We start from the raw sequence: 26,212 nt of genomic DNA on the forward strand, positions 1-26,212 counted from the left end.
ATACTGTTAGAGTGACATTCAAAGTGGATTTGTCGTCTCCTGCTTTTGCCTTCCGGAACCTTTGCTATTACCGTAAAAGGGCTTACATACAGTGCTTTTGCATTGGCTCATCCAGGTGCCTTTTTCATGATCAAAACCGCCGCAATGAGCCAAAGCTGCAGTAAAGGCTTTGCACTTCTGCATTTCTGTGGAACAGCAATCACAGATCACCTTCTGCAGTTACTGTTGTTCAGACTCTAGGATTTGAGAATATTCTAACTTTATAAACCCTACATTAAGCCAAATATATCAGTCTGCTACAGGAATCAGTAGAGATATATTAGGAACAAGCTGTAGCCTGTAAGCACATCAGTGATCCTATATCCATTTTAGGTATGTGCAGGACAGCTGGGCACTCATTTACAACGAAACGTAGTGTAATAGTATCATTTTCTGAAGTGGACTCCGATGTCTGCTTTAATCTCCTAATCCAGGCCTCTGCTTTACACATAAAACAATATTTTAAAGGCAGAACTCTCCCTAAAATACACCTTAATCAGAGGAACCACTTTTTTGCATATAAAAATATGTTTGAAGATAAAAATCATTATGCGCACACACCACAAACAGCTCAACAGCCACATGTCTCTGTAAAGGCTTTTTAGATGTGAAGAGGCTACTACAGCTTCCTCCAAAAAGAGTAGAGCTTTACTTCTCCTTATGTGATGAGAAAATTCCCTCCAGTTCAGAGCCACACATTATTTTAGCTTGATTCTAAATACGGACATGTATGAAACACCCAACTTACTCTCACAGAGGTCACATAGTAAGAAGCTAGTAACCCAAGCCACCTGGCACGTACTTGTGGGACAGGTATTTACTGCCCTTGACCTACAATGTGAAAAATAACTTACACTGGAATGAAAAAGAATCACATGTTACAAGCTATGACTCACTCTCTGTATTTATTAATATTCCCCTTTCCAGAGCTTTCAGCACATCAAGTTCCACACTCTTAACAGGCCACCTCTATTTTTCACCCCGGGCCAGGGTGATAAAGCTTTAACATAAAAGTGTATCAGAGAAATGGATGCTTTGTTATTCTTTGCAGATCAAGGAAATAATCTCAAAATTAATTTTAGCTTCCTGACAGGATTTTCTAGGGGGTTTAACTAAACCTCTACAGCAATTCACACAATTAAGTTTAAACGATTTGGTGAAAAGGACACCAAACTGAAACACGAAATGTAGTTTACGATCAATCCCCTTTTACTATACTGCTAAATGCATGTTCATGAATGCATAATAAATCATCCTGGTTTGGCTGGGGCAGAATCAGCGCCTAGCCACACTGAGCAGGCCGTCAGCAGTTTGGAGTCAGCCAGGGCATCTGACCTGAGCTAGCTACAGGGGTAGCCCATCCCACAGCATCATGGTCATTATATGCCTTTGTTGGTATTGGTGGTGTTTTCATTAAATCTGTTTTCACTTCAACCCATGGGTCTGCTCTCCTTTTCCCAATTCCTCTCCCTGGCTGGTGAGGGGTCATGGGGTGACAGAGCAACTGTTACAGTTTAGCCTCGGATACAGGCTAAACGTAGACATAAATCCATAGTTTTGAAGCACATAATTTCATCATCTTGATGCAGCATTTCATGTTGTACTATATGATAAGAACATCCACAACAAAGTCCAGACCTGATTTTGCAGAGCTCACAGTGCTTTACTTGTGCACTTTCACATATATTCACGATGAGATTGAGACTATCGTGGATGATACCACGTCCCGAGGTAGCTACAGGTTCCATGTTACTCTCCACAGAGCAGTAGAAGGGAAGCCTCTCACTTCATAGGTGACAGTGAAGTGGGAGTGGGAGTGACAGGATTGTTGAACTCTGCACATAAACTGAGATGTACAATTGCCTAAATCTCAGAGAAATTACCTGAAAATTTGTACTTAGTAGCTCTGGGCTTTTTCATCTTTTCAGATTGTTCCTGCACTGCAGGATAGAGGTTGACTTTTGTTTTGACAAAACATTTAGATGATTTCTCATAAATTTCCTTATTTGTTCATTAGTGCTACAGATATTACAGGCAGATAGACAGCAATTCCCTAAAATTTTGTTCAAACTGAAACAAAATAAAATCTCAGATGGTTGTTCTAAGGTAAAACCTTGCTTTGTAATTCAGTGCACTGCCACAGGTGTACACTAACATGTATATATAAAGGAAACACAAAACATGGAAAAGCAACAGAGTAAAGACAGTGAAGTGTTTTCTGAGGGTACACCTTTCCTGCACCCCAACAATCACTGTCATACTATCTAGTCCTATCGCAATGCCCTCTGGGATCAACAGAATGGTTCACATTGCCTTCGGTGAGTGATGGATGCAGCTGTCTTACAATTTTGATATCAAAGAAATAGTCAGAATGCTGAGTCATCCAAAATACAGCCCCTTCACCCTCATCCTTGCAGACGTTAAGGAGGATTGTGAAGATAGTGGGAGAAAGATAGTGAGATATGCTCCCAGGAAACTCTGCATGTTGAAATAAGACAAGGATTAGTTTTCTTCAAGAAAACTGTAAATTGAAAGAAGCACTCTGAGGTTTATTTTGCTGATCTTGCTTACTAACTGAAATTATTTTCTTTTAAATCCTAATTACCTTTCTTAATTATCCAGTATGACAAGGGAGGATAGGACTTTTTCAGATAAGTTAATTAGGATTGTTAATGCCAAGTACTCAAGAGAGTTACAATGAATCATCTGAACTGCTTGAATCATCTAGAACATGTATATATTCTCTTTAATAAAGATAAAATATCCTTACTTTGCTGCAACTTAAACCCCCGTGGTTTTACTCTCAGAAAGAGTTTCTGCAATGGGACACAAAAGTACTTGAAAATATGCGTTTGCTATCAGACCTCAAGTGGATTGTCTGAACTTTCTGGTTTTCCTCATATAGCCAAGTCCCTAGTGTCAAAAGTATACTTTTTCCCACGTTCATAATAAATTTCTCTTCCTTTTAAATAAACACAAATAAACTGAGATTTGTTTGCAAATTAATACATGAAGGAAAACCTGTTTCTCACTGCTTTTTCTCATGTATTGCAGTCCAAGCTTCTCCCTTCACAAACCTACTAATAAAACAGCTGATCCGCAGTACAGTAATAGAACCTTGACAGCATGGGATCAAACTATCTGGGTAGTATCTAGAGATCATTCCTTGTTACACACAAGTTAAGAGCAAAGCTAACAGATGCAAGACAGACAATGTTCAAACCAGACAATTCAAAATATCGCAGTTTTGACTCATTTTGCATAGGAAAGCCAATACATGAAGACAGGGATTACAGCGGGACACTCCAGCAGACTGGCACGTCAGATTTGTTGGTCAAAGCAATTTCTCTTTAGGAAGGTACCAAAGATCCAATCTTTTTATAGCAGCTCCTATAAGGGCTGACAGTCATACTTGGTCCTATGCGACTACATGCATTGGCTTAAATTGCTGAATGCCAGAACCTCGAGATGATCACAGCTTCTTCAGTCATAGTGTTCCTCCACATGCTCCGGTGACTATTGCCAATCCATATTGCAATTCAGATGCCAAAGACCAACAGTTACTATGTAACAGTACTGTGTATATGTTTCAGGGGGTACTGGAAAATTTAATGATTGTTCCAGACCTTAATCATGATTACCAGACAAATGCTCAACAGGGTAGGCACTATTACATTCATTTTTCAGCAAATTCATTACTTTTTGAAATAGTAAATATTTTACCATATTACCTACCCTCTAGGAAGTCCACCTTCCGAAGCCCTTCGGTTGAGACTTAATTTATGCATCTCAGCCATTTCCCTTAGAGTCTCTGCTGAGTAAAGGCCAATAGGGTTGTTATACTGCTTTGCAGGGCTCAGCTGGTGTATAGGGCTATTGCCATCAGTCAATACAGGGCTTAGTTTTGAACCTAGATTACTCTTTGCAGGTGAAACGTCAGGAGTCACAGACTGAGAGGACACAGAAGATCTAACTGTGGTAGTCTTTAAGTAGGAAGAGCTATTTGAAAAGCTGATCTCTTGCTTGTTGAGGTAGCCTGAAAACGCTCCATTGGTTGCTAAAATACTACCCATAGGCCCAGTCGCCGTGTTAGTTAGAGGACTGAAGGTTGTTCTGTTGCCATTGATTTCCCAAGCAGGTTCCTGTAGTAGCAAACATGCAGGCCAAGAAAAGAAAAAAAGAAAAGACCAATCATAGAACACATGCAAAAATAACGTATCTGCAATTACTGCTTTCTAAACATATTAATAAACTTGCAATAAATAGATTGAGGCCAAAGCATCCAACCTTTCAGTGAAGATTTTCAGTGAAGAAAGGCATTGATTCCAAATAAGGGAAGCAAAACATACTCAGGCACTTTTTTACTGGGTTTTAGTTGAAATCAACAAACAAAGCTTAACATTAAAAGAGCACTTGCTACTAGTCAACCCCATAGCAATAATTCTCTATAAAGACAACACTGTCCATTAATTTCTAGGATAATTAAGAAATCTTAAAAAAAAATATCTTGAGGTCAGAATCATTTGAGATAATATAGAAACATAAAAGTCAATACCATTATTACAAAAACAATGATTCTAAACCACACCTTTCTACTTTCCATGAGTACACTTCAAGTTACTGAAGCCCTCACATTGCATTGCTTTTGTAGGCTCTGGTTCATGCTAATTAGGCCATGCAGCACGGTTAGCAGGTAGAGTAACAGGACGGGGGAACAGGTACTGCTCAACAGATAGGATGCTTCTATTCTGGTTGTTTCCACCGGAAGAAACATGTGCATGAATACATAGATGATGAGTGCATGACCTGTCAGTCATGTCCCAGATAATATTCCTAATGAGGACAGCAGGATGTATTGTCTTAGTTGAAGTCACAGGAATCTCTCCTACAATCGCTATACCCATGGAAGTCTGTGCTGGTGCTCAAATTAGAAATGTTCTACCAAAACCTCATCCTGGAAGAACACAGCACTGTGCTTCAGTTTCATAAATGATCTGTTATTAATGCAGCTTAGTGAAACCAAATCAAAAGGTAATATAAAAAAAAAATACTGCTTTTTCAGCAACACAATGCAGGAAGTAAGTTGTCACATGAGTTGCAGGTGGGCATTTTATACCTTTACGCTCAGTTTTCTTACACTTTAACTTCTAAAGGGTCAGTGACTGGAACATGTACAGCAAGATTCTAATACCGATTATTTTTAACATCTCTTTAATGTTTGCCTTTTGAACCTAGCATCAACCCTGAGTACTGGAATCCATTAGCACATGTTTTAAAATAATGAATTGTACAGTTTTAAAAGCTGTTTTATTCTTCACTTTTGTTTGTCCATAATTATGTGTTTTGGATAAAGAAACCTATCCCTAAGATACTCAACAAACTATTAGAATGCTTGGCAATTTACAGATTTCTCTATAGCCATAATATCAAATTGTGGTTTATCTCAGAAGCTCCTGGATCCAGCCTAACTTGGGCTACATTGCTTTTGCTACATCGGAATGATCACTTCAGCCTCTCCCTCTGCACCCAGATACACTGCAGCCATAACTGGCACCCAGATGCTGTGATGCTCACAGTTAAAAGGCCCACCAGTAACGCTGGCAACATGCTGCAGTCCAGCTCTGCGGCACAGGGACAGGCAGGGTACGTGGTCCTGAAGAAGGGATGGAGTCCACGATCTGCCCTCAATGAAAGCCAGCTGTGTTGGGTTTGCATGGCAATGTCTTGGTAGCTGAGGGGGCTACAGGGGTGGCTTCTGTGAGAAGCTGCTAGAAGCTTCCCCTATGTTCAACGAAGCCAATGCCAGCTGGATCCAAGATGAACCTGCTGCTGGCCAAGGCCGAGCCCATCAGCAATGGTGGTAGCGCCTCTGTGATAACATATTTAAGAAGCAGGGAGAAAAACTGCATAGCACCAATGGCAGCCATAGAGAGGAGTGAGAATATGTGAGAGAAACAACTCTGCAGACACCCAGGTCAGTGAAGGGGGAGGAGGAGGAGGTGCTGCAGGTGCCACAGCAGAGATTCTCCTGCAGCCCACAGCAAGGAAAGCTGTGCCCCTGCAGCCCATGGAGGTTAACAGTGGAGCAGAAATCCACCTACAGCCCGTGGAGGATCCCACATGGGAGCAGGTGGATGTCTGAAAGAGGCTGTGACCCCATGGGAAGCCTGTGCCAGAGCAGGTTTGCTGGCAGGACCTGTGACCCCACGGGGGACCCACGCTGCAGCAGTCTGTTCCTGAAGGACTGCACCCCATGGAAGGGACCCACCCTGGAGCAGTTCGTGAAGAACTGCAGCCCTTGGGAAGGACTCACGTTGGAGAAGTCATGGAGGACTGTCTCCTGTGGGAGGGACCTCACGCTGGAGCAGGGGAAGAGTGTGAGGAGCCCTCCCCCTGAGGAGGAAGGAGTGGCAGAGATAGCGTGTGATGAACTGACCGCAACCGTCATTCCCCATCCCCCCATGCTGCTGAGGGGGGAGGAGGTAGAGAAATTGGGAGTAAAGTTGAGCCCGGGAAGACAGGAGGGGTGGGGGAAAATGTTTTAAGATCTGGTTTTATTTCTTATTATCCTATCCTGATTTCATTGGTAATAAATCAAACATTTCCCCAAGTCGAGTCTGTTTTGCCGGTGATGGTATCTGGTGAGTGATCTCTCCCTGTCCTTATCTTTGCCCACGAGCCTTTCGTTACATTTTCTCTCCCCTGTCCAGTTGAGGGGAAGAGTGACAGAGCAGTTTGGTGGGCACCCGGCGTCCAGCCAGGGTCAACCCGCCACACCAGTACAAGAGCAGGTGCTGGCCTGCAGTGACACTTTGCCTCATTTGGGCTGGCACTGCTTTTCAGTTGCCATCTTTAACATCTTACATCCATCTCCCCTATAGCCTTGCATGAAACATAGGCCTGAGAACAATTTGGCCTGTGATTTTCTACTTTTGCTAGTATTGGTTATCATTAATGTTATTTACTGATTTTGATACCAAGGTTCAGTAGAAAGATAAATATTTTATATTCTCCCCTTGGATTTTTCTATATTCCATATTTAAAGTTTAGGGAGATTTATATTTGAAAAATCAAGATAATATGGCCTGATTGATTAATATTAATTGCAAAAAAACCCCTAAAGGTCTAAGGATACAATTAATCATAACATTAAGTACATTTAAGATGTTTTGAATCAAAATGTGAGGCAGATAAAATAAACTGAGAACACTTTTCTTAGTAATAAACAGGAAGAGATTTTAGCTGGCATTAAAAGCTGCTTGAGGCTGTAGAAAGAGATAATCCTAAAAGCATTTTTCAGACTACGCCTTTTTAAATAAATATATTTGAATTACGTACTTCAGTCATTATACCCTGACACAGAAAACAGCAACTAACAAAACTTTACGTGGCCTACTGCAAGCTTCAAAGTATCGTTAAACAAACAGAAAACATGGATTCTCTCTAAAAATGTGTTGTAGAAGAGGCACAAACACACAAGGCCATGTTCATAAATTGAGTCACCACTTGTGCAAATGACTTATACATGCTAGCAGAGAGGGACAAAACAAATATTTAAAAAAAAATACAGAGGCAATAGAGAAAAAAAAAGGCTATGCCAGAGTTATAGTCGTTTGGAAAACTCTGTGGCTTTTACCTAAGGGTTTCCTTTCTAAACCCCATAATCAAAGGATGTGCAAGGAGATCTGATTATAAAGTAGCAGTTTCAACCGCTAATGAGAGAAATGTCAGGTATTTCCTTAATTCTAATGTGTTTTCATAGTGCCGCTGTTACTGGACACTTAAAAGTGGGCAAAGGGAAAATTATAAGACTGCCATAAAACACAATGGTTGATGATTTTGCTCACCTTTATGACATGAACAGAGTTTTGATTTCACTCCTCAAACAATTTCTAGCTGGAACAAGAGCATGCTGGTACCTCCACACCAGAATTCCTAGGGGCCCAGCAGTGCCAGGTTAGCATTCTCTGTTTTGAGTTAATATTCATGGTAGTTTTAAGGTTGTTGTTTTCCCTGTGTTCAGCAGGAAGGGATGGGAGAGGAAGTGTCTAACAGAGCAGCTGTATAACTTCTTCTGAAGAATTACTGCCCAATAATCAGAGTTTATTTAGCTCTTTCCTTTTGCAGCTGACAAAAAAATATCTCATTCAGTTTATTCCTGGTTGGATTTTTTAGGATTTCTTTTTCTCCAGTTCAGTGGCAAAAGCAGATCAAGGCAGCATTTCTGAAACCATTTCTGAATGTGAAGGTCAGATTTCTAATACTGAGCAGCAGCACGGCTTTTAGCATTACATCACATGCAATGCAGCCAACTGTAACAAACGTTCCCCTGTTTGCCATCGCTCTCATCCCATTCTGTTTCAGTCTCCGTGGGTGGGAAAGCAAGCTAACATTTCAAACTATGTAAGTGTGATGCTACCCTTCAGCTGACCAGAAGGGGAGGCTCTGATCCTGAGCAATGGGCTTCCTTCCTCGAGAAAGACGCTGTGACCCTGCAGCAGTCCCTTACTATGAGGGGAAAACTGCATTTTAATTTCCCAGTGTAACGTCAGCGAATAAGCTTAAACCTGATAAATGTAGAGGAGTATCAAACATTTGGGAATAGAAGGAAGCTATGAATGAGCTTAATTTCCATTCTGAAATATTATTATTCCTTTCTTTATAAATATTCAATTTCAACGGAAGGCAAATGCTCCTTATGTATCAGAGAAGTGAGAAACAAATTTATATTGGAAGACACAATACCAGTTTTTCAGGTCCTCTTCCTTTGACAGCCCATGTTCTATCTATCTATTGCTATGACCATACAGGCTTTATTCACCTTTTGCACATCTGGGACAACAATTTTAACGCTATAATAATGAATCTGACCTCCCAACTTGCCCAAGAAGCAGTTGTTGCTTTAAACTTTTCAAGGAAAGAAGGAAATGAAGGCATCATGGCATTAAGTGACTCTGCTCAAACACATCCATCGAACAGCTTTTGGCTCAGCGAGCTCTTCCATCCTATGCTTTACTTAAAAGGTCAATCATGTCTTCAACTATTTTCTCTTCGCCCCATAGGTTCCCAAATTTGGCAGGAAACAAATCATAAGTATTACGAGATCCTCACTGGGACTCTGAAATAAGTGTGTTCAGCTCTGTTCCACAAATAGGACAACACATAGTCGTATCATTAACAGTAAAGACGCTGTCTTAGTACCTTTATGCAAAGGGATAAATGTTAAAGTTATGCTTAGCCTTAAAGCTTCAGCTTGAACATTTTGAACTATACTGAGCTGACTCTTCACCTGTGTTGTGCCCCCCTGAAAGGCTGCAGGAACTCATTGACTGATGATGGCTTAGTTTCAATCCTTGGACTCTGCCTACTCTTCTTGTTATATGAATGCTTTCAGCATTAGTTATGCCCTTTCTTCCAGCTATACCACACCTGTACAAAAGACATGACTAAATCTTTTTACTAAATAAAAAAAGATTTAACTGAACTAAATGAAAATTGTTTCAAGTTGAGATTAATGTCAGATAAGGAAATAGTGAAACTGCATATCAGTCAAACTTATTTCCAATAAGAGCCCTGCACTTCAATTGACATCATACATATGGTTGCAGAACCTGTATCATCCATAACACTGATCAGCTCAAGAAAGCAAAGAGAGAATACATGTTACTTGTGGAATGTAGAAAATATTTTATCATAGTGAAGAACTCTGGGGTTTTATACTTTCCTTACATCTTTGTAAAATAACATACGCTTACTTTTCTAAAACATGAAAACCCATGACCATAGCAGTCAAAGAAGAAGTACATGCTTGAAGATTAGTGGAAGTTGCAATCAGATCAGCAATAATGTACAAGAGAATTTATGGTTTAAACTAGACACTGAACTTGCACATGCAGATTTTTTAGCTAACATTGCCATGCCTTAACCTTGACTCGGAGAAAGGTGAGAAAAACTTCTCGATGTTTGAAAACAACACTGTCGTGAATGTCTTGTAATGTAGTTTTTTGCTGTTTTTTGAAATGCAATTGAATTCCTTTCACGTGAACCATCAGAGTCCAAACACTGTCAAGCAGTGATGTGGAGGTGACAGCTTCTGCCTATGTGTCACGGAATTCTTCATTTCTACAGTGATATTGTTACTAGAAATAATAAAGGGACAAGCAAAGAAACCTTGATTTTTAAAGTATATTTACAGTAACATACCTTCTTGCAACATGCCCATACCACTCTCAGTAAAGACTTTTTATTCTGCATTTTGAGACTTCTCCGATGGTTCAATGCTTTCATTTCCTTCCAAACCACCCTCAGAGAAGAATTTTTCTTCAGTTAAAAATTACAGTTGTCTACCAGCGTATGCTAGTGACACAAATGTTACTCCTCTTGACCAGCAAAGGACCTCCCCACTCCAGCACTCTACTGCTACCTCTTCCACCTGCACCAAAGACCCTATACCTAAGACAACCTTTCTGAATACTGCTAGATATCCTGTTTTCCACCATACCTTCTCCTAGATGCTACCCTTTTCCTGCAGAAAGGTTCCAGTAAATCTCTTTCCACCTGCAAGTACTGCCTGTAGCCCATTCTGAATAGGCTGCCTCCAACAGCTCCTGTAAACCTGTCCTAAGCACTGATGCACAGAATGCTCAAGTGTGAGACAACATGCTCCTGACAAAGGGTTGAGTCCTTTGAACCTCATCTCTCTCTGAAGGGTTAAAATTGGAAATGTGAAGTGACTTAATAGCTTTCACACCAAAGGCACTTTCAGGACCTTTAAAAAAGCCTACAGTGCCTGGAGTTAAATTTTCTACAGGGTAGATAGTTAAGGGAGAAAAATGTTTTGTGTGTAAACAGCTTTGAATACCTACAGCAGTAATTTTAAAATTGACACTTGCCAGAGAAGAAATGCACCTAATACAGAGTAACGAAAATCCTGTGTATGGAAGCTTTTGTGTGGCCATGGTGGAAATAGGCAAATCTGTCACACTGCACAGATGCTGTTGAGGGTCTCAAAAGATAGTTGTCAGTCTGCTGTTGGTGAATAACCCTGAAGAGACATGTCTATTTGCTGCCTTGAAAACTAACAGCTTTCTGTGTAGTTCTTGAGGGAAAATAAGTACTCTCTCCCCCTTCCTGTCCCTATCACTTTGCTGGTGCAATCAAACACCAGCCTAACTAAAAGCATGATCCATCGTTTCTGTTCTAGGATTTTCACAGTACTGTTTGGTGACTCTTCCAACAACTTTTTCCAAGACTACATTTAGAAAATCATGATATAAGCAGAAACAACCCTGAGCAAGATAAACTCTTAATTCCACCTTCCCTTGCCGAAAAGTCTACAAGATCCGGAGTGAAATAACATTATTTGTGTCTCAACTAATTAATAGCCAGACAGGTTAATTTCAAATTTGACAAAATAAAATTAAATCAAATTATTCTCCCCAGTGCATTCCCTCCTGTTAAGTTTGAACATATTTGCAGCAGTTACATGGATGACGTTACTTTCTGAGCTCTGAATTTGGAAAACACGGTGTTTATAAAAATTACTTTTTGGCAGTTCTGAAGTCAGAACTGCCAAAACCTGTAGAACACCACCGAATTCCCCGGGTATTTTGATCTTTTGATACAAATGTCCTACCCAGTGCTCAAGTCTAAGGATATATACCATCTTTCAGGTATCCTTGCTCCCCAGTGCCTCCAAAGATACAGATGATGAGTTGCCAGGTACAGTCAATGAATGCTCTTTATTCTAATATGAACATTTATTTTATGGAAGATAATGAGCTTTGACAACAGAACCCAAACCATCCATTTCCTCTGCCACTTGCTGTTATTCATTGAATTGACTTACCCTCTTTTATTTTTTATTTCAACTCTTTTGAATAATGTGACAAGAACGCAATATGATGCAAGCTTTCAAATGCCTGAATGTCATCTTTCCAAATCAGTGTCTTTTCAGTTGTAGTCAGGATTTGCATACACTGAGGCACTGTCTAATGATTTTCCCCCAAGAATCTACAAAAGCAAATGTGTATTTTGAGAAGCTTTGGTAGCCTAGATGAAAACAAACTGCTCAGAATGTGTTAGAGTAGGTCACATCAGAGGATAGCTGGATGCTTTGGTTCTGATAATCAGAAATTAGTAAAATATAGATCACTAATACATTGCATCGTGGCAGGTTTTTTGCATTCACTCAGTGTTTACTTATTTGGGGTGGGCAAAAGCTATTTCCTGTAGTAGGTATTTACCTTCACCAAGGTAGATAAAAATGGTATTAACTGTGGCTGAGGAGAAATGTGTCACATACCTTCTGGTGGGGAATTACAGCCCTGGGAGAGTCAATTCTGGGTGCTGTGGTTGAAACTGGCACTGGACGTTTAGATCTGTGGACACACCCCCCCCCCAAAAAAAAAGGAAAAAGATTAGCAATCTGGACTCCTATTTTTCACCTCTAATTTCACACAAAAATGCTGCTTCATCAGAAGTGAGTGCTGAGCATAGCCTAGGCTTTTTCTAGTGATCATCATCTTTCTTCTACATCCTCATTTACGAAGGTCTTAAATGTGAGAAAAAGGTTGATACAGTGTTTCTGAGCAAGGAAAAGCCACCAGTTACGGAAGCAGCCTCTGACCTGGGAGATCACCTATTTTCTAGTACCTTATAACAAACTGCATTTTCATAGATGACAATCAGCCACAACTAGATAAATTCAGGTTTGGGCAGCACTCTGGAAAAAGGGATTTAGAAGCGTTTTAAAATGCAGAGACTAAACTTCAGTACTGAGGCATCTCAAGACCAACTCCTCAAAAGATTATTTAATAGCTTAAACTGTGTAGCAACTGCCATAATTTAAACCTCTGCAGGAAGAAACATGGGCTTCATTTCAGACAATTTAGTTTCAAGAAGAGCAGATCACTCCACTCCAAATGCCTGCCTTTCACCTGTATTTGGCATGATCACTTAAAAAACCAAAAATAAACCCCACTAAAATGCTTTCAAAACACACAGTTTGCCCTTTCATTGGAACATAACAAAGAAAACACAGTGACAAATGCTAACTGAAGCACTCTAGGATGCTCAGGTAAGTGAAGATGTATTTGTGGGAGGTGTTGCGAGAACCTGCGTAGTGCTAAACATCCCTCTGAAATCTTTCCATTACACATGGGATCATCAGAGAAAATGAAATTAAAAATGTAAAAATAGTCAAAAGAATCAGAATTATACAAGTAATTTCCTATTGCCAACCCACAGATCAGGATTATTCCCGAATTCTCATCTTTAAAAAGTACATTTCAAAATTAGGACAGGTACAAAAAGGAAAAAAATACTTAAAACCATACAAATCAAGTAGAAGTGAGTGAGACATTTGGAATTGTTTGCTTTAGTCAGGAGATAAATAAGGAAAGACATTATTGAGGCTTAGAAAATAATGACTGGTAGAAAAAGGGAAATAAAGCCACGTTCCTGGACATTAAGTGAAATTGAAAAGATAACACATATAAAATTGATAAAGGCAAACATTTTTTCCTAGAGTACTTGATTAACCTGAGGTGAAACTCATTGTTACAAGACATCACTGAGACTATGAGAATAGCAGGATATCAGAAAGGATTAGGTATTTATACTTACAACCAAAACCCCGACAGCTGCTTTAGATTGGGTAAAAATAAGCAGCCATACAGATTCTCATTTTTCATGGCACAACTTAAAAGACTGATAGTGGAAGACCTTCTATGTTAGGTTCATTATTTCCTTACTGAGGGCTGTGTTGCATTTTCCTCTGAAATATTTAGCAGAGGCATTTATCAGAGACAGAAAGCTGAGCTAGACAAAAACTGGCCTTATCCATAGTGGCAATCCCTGCTTTAGTATCTAGCTTCACACTGAGCTGTGTATTTAGCTTTAGCTACCACTCATAAAATATTTCCATAAACAGGAGTAAACAAACAAAACAAACCTAGGAAGAAGGAGTAATCCTTACAGGAACTGGAAGATTTCCATACAGAAGATACGGAAATTATGCTACTTTGAGAGCTGAAAACAAAGATGATGTCATAGATGCCTACCTCACAATAGGAAATTATGAAAATGAACACAGTTTGAGGAGACAATGAAAAGTAGCATTTTGTTAAACAATAGGTAAATAACCTCTGAAATTCACTGACAAAGTGAAATAAGAGGCTAGAAAATTGTAAAAGGCACTAACGTTGATACAGTTGAATGTATTACAATATACTCCCTAAGCCAGTATTATCTGGGAAATATAGCCTTCAAGTTCTAAGAACAAGAGCTAATCTCCAACTGCCTAGAACAAACTTTCCTCAGGCAAGTCACTAACTGATCTTCCTTCAGAAGCAAGTGCCGTACCCTTCCTCCAACCATTTTAGCTTAAAAAGAGAAACAATAAATCATATTCATGAGACATGCACCTGTATCATGAAAGACAGCAAAAAAAGAGAAAGAAAAGAAATCAGCTGCAGCCTGGAACACAGTCAGAGTTGCTGAAAACTGACTGTGGCTATTTCTAAACAGGCAAACATTTAGGGGAGATTATCATCCTCCTTCCGTTGGTGTAATTTCTGGGTACACGCCATTACTTCTGTGAAGTTACATGGGGGGACCTGGGCACACTCAAGACGACAGCCGGGCAAAGCAGACACTAAGTGTCCCCTCTGCTCTGCACACTGGTCATGAATTTTAGTGCCAGAGTCGCTCAGCCTTGTAACCGTTGTTTGTCACGTACAGTGAGAGGTACAGCAAACAACCACACACTGCATGTTTGATGCATAACTGGAAAATATTCATATTGCAGGAAAGGAATTTATTTACCAGACTACTCCATCACTTCCGTTGTTTACTGTATGTCTAGTTTTCCTCATTCATTACCTGAGCAGAGAAGACGTTAAAAAGCTGTATTCCTTCCACATTACTGATAAGTTACATCTGTCATTGCCAACCAAGCTTTTCATTTCACACTGACTTTGAGGTTTCAAGACGTTTCTTTAAAACAATGAGGTTCCTACATAGCTCTGCCCTGGATGTTTATAGCGTTGATATTTAAAAACAGAATGATAAGGCTTGCTAGATTTAGCAGAGGCTTGCACCAGAGAGAAGGGCAGAAGAGGTGAAGTCAATTTGTGGAATGAAAGTGTATGCACTTACAGAATAAAGTGATTATTTACATAAGAGCCATTACTCCTCCAGGAAAAACATCTGCAAGTTCAGGACAGTTTTTTTTCCTCCCTCTTTTGCTAGATGAATCAAATCCTGCAGCAACACAAGTTTGCTTTTCAAGCGACGATGGTGCTGCTGTAAATGTGTGTGTCCAGGTTTACATTTTGATCCACTGATTGCAAAATTATTTTATTGCAAACTCTCAGGGAGTGTACCTGCTTTGTAGGACTATGAGGAGGATGAAAGTCCAAATTTCACAAATGACTGAGATAATTTTAGATTTGATGTTGAAAAGTTCCATCTTTTTCTGAAGCAATTAATTTGATTTCAACTTTTAAACATTTTCTTCTATACTTTCAAAGTTAAAAGTGGAAACAAAAACCTGATTTCAAAATGAAAACTCAAAAAAGTTTTAATGATGACCAAATACATCATTCTGGTATTTTTTAAATTCTCCTCCTTTCCACAGATACCCCTCCCCTCTCCCTCAATACTGGTTCTCTTTCTTAAGGAACTCAAAAACAAGATGGATATAGTTTTGCAAAGCAGTTCAATTTTGTCAGGACTGCTGATACGGCTGTCAAAATTTCTACTTGTTCCCACCTACCTAAATATATCTTTATCTGAAGAGCACTTGACTTCAATGCTGGTACCTTTGCACTCGCAACAGAAGTTCATTAGAATTCAACTGCATTAAGAGGAGCTGCCTGACTAAGGAAGGGCTGCAAAGAGTTCTGTAATGCATTATCAGTTTAACCTGTGTCCTCAGGGGAGCACAACACTGTACTCGCAGAGAGGTGACATGATCTAAGAGAAAATAGCTCTTTTTCATCTTCATGTGGCTTTTTTTATATTTCATATCTTCACCAGTCAGTGTTTATCCTCTCTTTTCTTATTCTCATGACAGCTAAAAACAACATTTATTTTCTTACAGTAAGCTTTTGCTTTCATTTTATTACATGTGAGCACTTATTTATACCTTATTCAGCATCTTAATAATTGTATCTTAATATTTCAACCACTAGAAAAAGAAAAGGGGTTAAATGCATGGAAAGGTAATAAAGCAGATTAGATTAGGGTTAGAACACTTAGAAAACATTTTACATACTTTACTTATCACCTAATTGAAATGGAGTCATTCTGGAGTGGAGCGGGTGAGCACATAGCACGATGCAAAACAATACAGCATGTAGAATTTGGCTTCTGATATGTATCTGCTTTAATGCAATAACATCCCCCACAATGGTGGGGGGCAGGGGAGACATAAATGGGACAGACTAAATATTACTCATGGTTATCAATTTGAGGTGTCCATTTAATAAGTGCTAAGATCAGTAATATGTCAGTTAAATCTTCAGCTAAACAGTGAATTAAGTAGCCAAACAGAAGCTTCTTCTTGTTTCTAAGTCTTGCACAGAAAAGCTCCAGTCTCATGATACCACGGTTTAATTCTCTAAGCCCTGCCTGGGACATCAGCAAACAGTCTTAGTGACTCCAATGAGAACCACAAAGACAAACCCCTGAACATTTCACAGTACTTCAAATATAACTGTGATTACTTTGGGGCTAGGATGAGACTTACTTTCCCTCTCTCAGGATATCATCTGCACCTGCAATAAAACTGAAAAGTATTTCCATCAGCAGTTTTATTCTCTATATATCAAAGGCAAATGCAAATATTAGCATTCGGCTGGATGACTGATTTGTTAATTATTTCCCTGCTTTGTGCTGCACTTGGATTGCAAGACAGGCAATTATGCTTTCCAGACCTAATGTTCATACCCACAGCAAAATACAGACAAAAACTTCTTATGCATAAATGGCACCAATCTAAAGGGAAGCTGCTATCAAAAAAACCCAACCCAAAACCCAACAAAACTACAAAAGAGGATTTTTACTCTCCTGGTTTCTCTTTGGCCCTTTCTACTTCCATGGCATCTGCACAGTGCCTGTCACATCTTCTTAACTCTTCTCCCTCCTGCTATGCAAAATCCCTTCTTTCTTGAACTACCGCACATTCTGCCCTCCAGCCTGCTCCCTTCTGAATGGAGCTACCGCTGCCTCCTCTTAGATGACTTGGTACCAACCCTGGAGGTCCGCCATCCCAGCAGCTCCTAGGGGCAAATGGGGAGGCTCTGCCAGCACCCCTGCAGCTCTGCCCTGTGGGTGACAGTTCTCCAAAGAGTATCAAGTATGGATGCTGAGTACATGCCTGGCACTCACCCAATGCACACAGCAAGCTCTACACTTAACCTCCATGGAGCATGGACACCTTTTTTTCAAGGAGGTTATTTTTCTTGCCATCCTCTTCCTCCTGTCTTTGCACTACTTTTAAATAATTTCCAAACCTTTCCTCTCCTTATCACCACCGAAAACTCAGGTAACCTGTAAAGAAATGTGGGTTTATCCCCAGGAAAGTTCATCCAGTTATAGAACTTGTTTATGCTGTCATGGATTGAATTTGTAAGTAGAGGTGTATTGCCATCAACACTGCTGAAAAAATACACTAATTTAGATCAAATCCATAACCTTGTTTCTAAGTAACAGGTAGATCATAATTTGAAAATGAGCTTGCTTTAATGCTGAATTACCAAATAGATCACTCAGTTATACAACGATCTACTGTAGCTCGCAAAACCTTGTTGACATCACTATATTATAATTCAAATTTCTCACACAGCTAAGTTGCTTTGCTTTAAGATAAAATATGCTATTTTACTAGTTTTGCTTGAGACCATTCATCCATAGATTATAACCACGATGCTACGCACCTGAATTTTTAATGTTAACCCAATCCAAATTCACATTTGACTTCAGATTTCATTACAGGAGTTTTGCACAGCTTTTCTAGTTATCTATACTAACTCAGTTTGAACAGCACAGGATTCACAAGTAAAACACATTTTAACTAGGCTGAAATGAGATTCTATTGGATGGGGAGGATATGGGTTCTTTTGACTTTCTACTTTTCATTTCCATGTTTTCTATGGCTACTACTGCTCAGATAAAAGCATCAGATGTTCCTCTCAAAGCTTGCTTTAACTTAACAGCAGAAACATTAAGATGAATAGAAGTGGTACCTTCAGCACAGTGCAGGCAAAACCACAGTGCTTCAAATACTCAGAAATATATAAACAGGTGTTGATTGTAAATAGGAAGCCACTATTCTCACCTCAATAATAATTGTCTAAATACAGAATTTGGACTGCCTAGCTACAGAGAATGGTGTTACAGAATCAAAAGTGAGAGGCTGAAATACAATCAAAATAATCAGAGAGTGATGAAAGCCTAATGGTATATAACCTTCAGATATAGTGTCTCACTTGAAACCTCTAAGTTCAGCATAGCTATTTATTATTAATGATTTCATAACTATATTATCTATAGCTACTGAGAGATGTTAAAAAGAAATCTATCTAAGGTAAACACTCAAATAACAAAATAATTTGTTAGTTTAAGAGGAACAGAAAAAAACATTTTTGGGTTATGAAAGGATCTAACAGTGCAGAGCAAAGAATTAGCTATTACTAATAAAGAGCAGAAGAGGTACTGAATAAAGATTCAGTGCTTGTAAGTAGTCTACCATACCCTGGTCTTGAGATGTGACTCAACTCTCCCCAGTAAATAATAAATAACAATTTTCAAGAATCAAGCATCAAATATTTATATAAGTTTTTTGGCTGAAAAATATCTGAAGTGAGTCATAGTGACATCCCCTTTTTAATTTTCACCTGCCATGTGGGTAGTGAAGATGAGACTTAGACTACCCCCTTTTAAATATCATCAGGCTCCACTGCAGTCCTCCAACTCTTGGCTTCTTAACAGTTTCCTTAAGGGTCAAAGTCATTCAGGTACAGATTTGAGAGCAGCACTGGGGACTGCTGGAGAGCATCACCCTGAAGAATCAGCTCCAGAATCAAGGAATCACAGCCGAACTTCAAAGATATGATGACTCACAAAAGAATAATACAAAGCTTTGTATTATTAACTAGAGGAGTTCAAGTGTCATCCAAATCCAAACAGATCTCTAATACTATGCAGATTAAGTCTATTTTCTCCCCTGCCACTCAACATTTTTTAAAAACACAAGTCTAACTCAGGATACTTCGAGCATCCTAACCACAAATTAGTTTCCTGAAGCTGTTAATGAAGCATATTTACTTAGCTGATTTTCCTGTAATTCCTCTTACTTGAGATGTGGACCCTACAGTGTGCCACATGGCTTTTAGAGCATTTCTAATTGACATATATGGGAGAGAAAAAGTTGCGAACATGGATAATTAGGTCTTAACTACAGTCCGCCCCATTTAGGCCTTCACTTTTTCTGTTTCCAAGCCAAAACTCTTCAATGACCCTTCCATTAATGCCTGTATCTGAGAGATTTGATTGGAAACATACCTCTAAGTCTTCAGAGTGCTAAGTCAAGAAAGGTAGCCAGGACTTGTCAAAAGAATTCTTTCCATTTGAGGTACTCAGATACTGTTTGAAGTTGTCATAACAGTAATGCAGAAACACCACAGGGCCAGCCTGTACCCAGTGCTCAGTATTGCCCTGCCGTAACAGACACCAGCCAGGGAAAGCACAGGCATGAGAAGGTGGCCAATCCCTGCAGATGCCCTGCAGAAAGCCAGGTAAAACTGACCTTGGTGTATCTGTGCTCTCGCTGTAAGAAACAATGGGGCACCACTGATTAAGACTTTGTGAAAAAAAGAATGAGGCCTGACAGATTTTATAGTGTCTGGTAGGTGAGAAGAAACACCTCAGTAGAACAGATCCATAGGAAACTACAAACCTCACATGCACAAATAACACATTACGAGATTGATCTAGTAAAGCCTTAGTATATTACCTGATTGAACGATTCCTCATTCCACTTCTTAAAAATACTGTATCGTCCATTCCAATCAGCTTCAAGTGTGTAATTTACATTTTGACATGACCACGCTTAAACTAATCAATGATAATCAATAAGGGAAGGTCCCAGCCGTAATACACTGTGACCTTCCTGTCTACCGTAACATATTGGGTAATGTATCAACTTCCTCATTGCAGAATGCAACCAGTAACTGTTTGTCTGAAAGATTACAACTGTCACGTGTATTTAGTAAGTTGTGTCAGCCCACTGACTCTAGTGAGATATGCCCGTGATACCCATTCTTAAACTTTCCATGGCGAGTGCAATATAATATGTGAAAGTATTCACATGGAGATTATCTTTAGCTCATCCAGAGAATATTTCTCAGACAAATAAAACGATGATTTTTAATCTCACCTCTAAACTGGTATTTGGGGGAAAAAAACCTGAGGTGCACTCTGATAACAGTTCTAATCCCTAAGCAGAATCTTCTAACGAAAACTTCATTGCCCTTTAAAGCCTTGGCATATATCCACAGTTTCCAGGCTTTCTTTCTAAAACTAACAAGAACACTTTATGCAGTGAGTGTAAATAGCACTACACTCAATTAAACTGCTCATGTAAGGAATAGATTTATATTTATTGCAGTGACTAACAGTTATATTTTATTTCATTTTCCATGGAAAAAGCTGCTTATTAATTTTAACAGCATTAAATGTTACTACTCAAAGACAGTAACTCACAGCCCTGTCCAAATGCTAGCCTGACATCTATTAACAAATCCTACTGTTTTCTCATACCTGCATACACAGGCAACTGGGCATGCAAGGGGATTCTCCTCTACTTCACAAGGAGTAAGGGAGGACCATATCTCTCAGCTCACAGTAATACATGGTAGCTTCCTTAAGTCACTAGTAGGATACGTCTTTTTTAATGCTTTGAGCACACAGCATAATCAGAAGTTTGGAGAGGAAACCATGGCTATTGGAGGCAGAGGGCCCTCAAAAGTTCTAGAGTCACATGTCTAACCAAAATAACTAGTATCACATGTCAGATGTCACTACAGATGTCATTTATCTGGACTTCTCTAAGGCCTTTGACATGATCCCCCACAACACCCTTCTCTCTACATTGGAAAGCTATGGATTTGATGGGTAGACCTTTCTCTGGATGAGGAATTGGTTGGACAGTCGCATCCAGAGGGCAGTGGTGAACAGCTCGATGTCCAGATGGAGATCAGTGACAAATGGCGTCCCTCAGGGGTCCATACTGGGACCAGTGCTGTTTAACATCATCAACAACATAGACGGTGGGATTGAGTGCATCCTCAACAAGTTTGCAGACAACACCAAGCTGAGTGGTGCAGTTGACACACCTGAGGGAAGGGAGGCCATCCAGAGAGACCTTGAGAGTGGGCCTATGTGAACCTCATGAGGTTTAACAAAACCAAGTGCAAGATCCTGCACCTGGGTTGAGGCAACCCCCGGTATCAATCCAGGCTGAGGGATGAAGGGATTGAGAGCAGCCCTGCTGAGAAGGACTTGGGGGTGCTGGTGGATGAAAAGCTGGACATGAGCCGGTAATGTGTGCTCACAGCCCAGAATGCCAACCACATCCTGGGCTGCATCAAGAGCAGCATGGCCAGCAGATCGAGGGAGGTGATTCTCCTCCTCTACTCCACTCTGGTGAGACCCCACCTGCGGTGCTGCATCCAGCTCTGGGGCCCCCAGCACAAGAAAGCATGGAGCTGTTGGAGCAGGTCCAGAGGAGGGCCACCAAGGTGATCAGGGGGCTGGAGCACCTTCCCTGTGAGGACAGGCTGAGAGAATTGGGGTTGTTCAGCCTGGAGAAGAAAAGGCTCCGGGAAGACCTCATTGCAGCCTTCCAGTACTTAAAGGGGCCTGTAAGAAAGATGGGGGCAATCTTTTTATCAGGGCCTGTTGCGATAGGACAAGGAACAATGGTTTTAAACTAAAAGAGGGCAGATTTAGATATAAGAAAGAAATTTTTTACGGTGAGGGTGGTGAAACTCTGGCACAGGCTGCCCAGAGAGGTGGTAGAAGCCCCATCTCTGGAAACATTCAAGGCCAGGTTGGACAAGGCTCTGAGCAACCTGCTCTAGCTAAAGATGTCCCTGCCCACTGCAGGGGGGTTGGACAAGATGACCTCTAAAGGTCCCTTCCAAACCAAACTATTCTATGATTCTATGACATGTCACATGTCCCATTAGTGTTCCTTTCCCTTTCCTACTACTCTGCTTAAAATTTTGAATTTATACACATTGTAATTCAGTAAGCATGTAACCAGCTGTTTGACTACTCTGCTTTTCTTATCATTCCAAAGGAGATTTTGTAATACCTCTCCTGAGTACAGGTACCTGCAGTTACCTACAGACTAAAGTGCTCACTGAGTGAATTGTGCAGGGCTCCAATACAGACTGTCCACGTGGTCACAGATCTCAGTACTTGGTCCAGTCTAGATCATAATTATTCCAGTGGAATACCTAACATTGCACCAGCTTTGAATTTATTTCTTTCTGATATTTAGCCAGTATTTTCTTAATTTAACCTTTAAATCCTGCTGAAAAGCATATTGGCATATTTAAATATAATTTCTGTAGAACTCAAGGGAATGGATTAAAGGACAGAGCTTAATTTTTAATTTTTTTTTCTTTTTATACTCAATTTTTTTTAAGTATCATCTAATTTCAGGCTATATTTCTATGGCAATATGCCCATATCTGTACTTGAAAATACGAGTCCATCATTTCTACTGAAAAGTTATTGAATGCAAATGGCACATTTTTGTCAACACTTAAGGCTGAGTTGTTAAACAGTGTTCTGATAGGAGGCAGGCATTCACACCCTTAATCCAGTCTGACATGGTCACAACCATCTCACTTCTGCATCCAGTAATTCAGAGATCTGTACTGCGGTCTTGATGTGGTCCTTGTTTCCTAAACTTCCAAGTGCTGCTATGCTAGCTGTTGAGCTCCAGGCAGGACTCCTGAGAGTTCTTTTAAAAGAGTTGCTGCAGCCTCATCGAAGGAGCAGTCATTTGGTACTGGGCATTCAGATTCCACAGTTTTAAGACTGCAGTCAGAAAGGCAGGAACAAACAGGAGAAACTTAAATCACTCCAAGAATGGATTTCAGGAGATACATTCACAATGCCGAACATGAACACTAGCAAATTATCACTAGCATTAGTGTGCCTTTAAAAAAAAAAAAAAAAGTCACATTCATATGGGCTCAGATTCTGCCTCTAGTATTCAAGCAATCTCTGAATGAAAACATCATTAGTCTGATGAATGTAATGGAATCAATTCAAAGAAGGGAAAAAAATTACAAATCCATATTTTCATTTTCTGTTTGTTTTTACTAATCATCTCCTCCAACGTTTCTACAGAACAGTCTGAGTACCACTATTTCAGATCATGCTTTCATCTATATTGTTTATATAGTTTTAATTTACTCTTAAACTGGGATAGATACCCTCTTCTAATTCTTCTGAGCATAAACGCAGGCTAAATCTGGTTCTGATTTAAAATGTACCCATCAGCAGACCTAAAACATGCACAGAATTCGTTACTATTCACAGCTTCAGACAAAAGAAAGCAGTTTACAACAACCACTGAATTCCCCTTGCTTGCAGTTTGCTGTCACCATATGCTTTATTTATAGTAGGCCTGAAACAAATACTGCAGGATCAGCCATCTTTCGGTGCTGCATAAAAAAGGAACGTTATTAAATATTTACATTAAGTCTCTCATAGCTTTGCCTCTGACGCGTTCCTTTTCACTAGAGAAAAGGATTATTTAGATCATGATTTTCCAGCAAAATTGTGACTGTCTGGAAGTGAACGGTAGCATCATTGGCATGCCCTGGGTGGGGGAGGCTGTGTCAATGCACACCAGGCACAGAAAGTCTGCGCCTCCGCTGCTCCTCTCCAGCAGCACAGGGTGACACCAAGGCAGGAGTCTTAGAGTGTCACAGGAATGTTTGTGCCAGCAGAATGAGGCACGCTCATGTTACAGCACTTTCCAAAACTAAGCCAGTACATTTGGTGAATCCTTTCCAACGAGGCTGATCAGATTCCTTGAGTTAAGACCAAATGAATGTTGTAGATGCTCCAGTGAAACATGTTGACAAATAATACTGCACTCTCGTGCATTGCATTTAAAAAAGAAACCCATTTGTACGAAATAAAAATAGATTTTGCATGCACTTTGTTTTTCACCTGTGAACTGAATACTGTAGGACAGTAATGTTTATGGCCCAGTATCTATGGGACAACCAAGCAGTTAAAGATGAACTTTAACTGGCCCACAACTAAAATGCTTGGGGGCAGCTGCGTAGATCAGGTAACTGATTAGAAACGGATACTGAAAAATTACTAAACTCCAGGAGGTCACAAAAAGATCAAAAGCAAAGCAATGTCTTTTTCCACTACAACTGAGCTCATTATAGAGTATAAGCATAGCCTTCCATAGCACTGTCTAGCAGAACAGGAACCATTCCCCCCCTTGGTTCATCTAGAGTAATGTAGGTTCGTAAGGAACAAGCTGCATCAATGTAAGTATCTAATGTTTTAGAATATCAGCCTCGTTTGCCTGAATACTACCATGCCTCATGGAGTTCTACTGGGTAATACTGCACAGTGCCAAAGAAATTTCTTTCCTTCTCCCTCACTGCTGCTCTCTCTTCTTCAGCAAAAGATAATTCACTTCCTAGACGTATTTTGTCTTCTTAACTGAAGGAAGCAGAGCTGGTCTGGAAGGTCCCATACCTTTCCACACTACTGGATGACAGGTCTTTTTTTCTAGAAATGGTCCAAATACTTCAACTCTGGAGAACTAGGCAGCCAGACATTGAAAATGAGCAGTCAAAATGCAGTGTTTCGCTCATGCCAGCAACAAGACAAGTTCTGGCTACGTGATCAAACCTCTGACATAGCTGGGGAGACCTCCATCCTAATTTTGTGGTTTCCTGTGAAAACATAGCATGGGTGAAGTGATAAGAACAAATTTAACAGGGAGTTTAGGGAAGGAAGCTGTCAGAAAAAAAACTTGACATCCACAAACTCCTGAACCCATAATGGGATATCTGCTTGACTGAAACAGTGAATTCCACTCAGGCCAGCACTGTGCACTAAGCACTCATTGAAGAGCGATGTTAGTGTACCTTGAACAGGGCAGATTGATGGTACTGGAAGAAAAACTGAGTTCATACAGCCAGAGAAGTACAGACTGTCATTGTTTAGGCAGGCAAGTATGAATGGGCATTCTTAATGCTTCCCTTCTGCTACGTTTGATGTCTTGCAATTTGATGTCCTGCACAAGTGATGACACCATATACAGCCTTTCTTGACAGCCAAATAAAAAATAACCAGTTCCCCACCCTGAAAGAGAAATCCCACAGGGAACTTAGGTGTGATAATAAAAGTGAGTAGCAGCAAACACTGTCTGAACTGTCAGCTTATAAACAATGCTCATGAAACCTTCATGGCCAGGATCAATAAAAGGAAAGGCCACCGCTCTTAAGAGCCAAGAGCCATTAGAAAAATAAAAAGCTTTCTGTCTCAGAGCGTTTATATCTAGATTTCACTTTCCACTCCATAGCCAGGATCAATAAAAGGAAAGGCCACCGCTCTTAAGAGCCAAGAGCCATTAGAAAAATAAAAAGCTTTCTGTCTCAGAGCGTTTATATCTAGATTTCACTTTCCACTCCATAGCCGACAGACTACAGAACAAGCAAGTTCACTTCTACTTCCAGTGCTGCAACAGTAAAACCAAGCCACAGATTGCCAGGTAAGGTGTTCCATGACCTTGAAATATATTCTGGAGAGCCACGTGACTACTTCGCATAAATGTCCAAGATCATTGAAATTTAGGGCTTAGATTTTCCTATCACAACAGCCAAATTCCTAATGCACATATATGCCTTTTCCATTTGAAAGGATTTCCCATGTTTCCAAACTTTTATGCAAATTAGATAACTGAGTGTACCCATCTCTATGATCTTTATGGAACTAGCTTTGTTTTTCCATAGTAGTAGAGCACACCACTCCAGTTTCATTGCTGCGAGCCATGACTAAAAAAGTAAAAATGATTCCTTAGCACAGCCATTTACCTGATAACCAAGTCTCA

At 40.0% G+C, this 26,212-nt stretch overlaps 1 protein-coding gene across 4 annotated transcripts in view; it reads right to left on the minus strand.

Annotated features, from left to right (window-relative positions):
- LDB3 (LIM domain binding 3) overlaps positions 1 to 26,212 on the minus strand; it is a 120,000-nt gene that overhangs the window by 58,244 nt on the left and 35,544 nt on the right. For 3 of the 4 annotated variants that reach the window (XM_086466407.1, XM_086466406.1, XM_086466405.1), the window contains exons 3-4: positions 12,344 to 12,419; positions 3,775 to 4,181 (exon numbers count right to left, since the gene is read on the minus strand). In XM_086466407.1, coding sequence (XP_086322533.1) covers positions 3,775 to 4,181; positions 12,344 to 12,419 — 483 coding nt within the window. The remainder of the gene's footprint in view (positions 1 to 3,774; positions 4,182 to 12,343; positions 12,420 to 26,212) is intronic. The other variant, XM_086466408.1, reaches the window with a different exon arrangement.

The sequence above is a fragment of the Leptosomus discolor genome, chromosome 6, assembly GCF_034619465.1.
Source record: "Leptosomus discolor isolate bLepDis1 chromosome 6, bLepDis1.hap2, whole genome shotgun sequence".
Taxonomy (NCBI): Eukaryota; Metazoa; Chordata; class Aves; order Leptosomiformes; family Leptosomidae; genus Leptosomus; species Leptosomus discolor.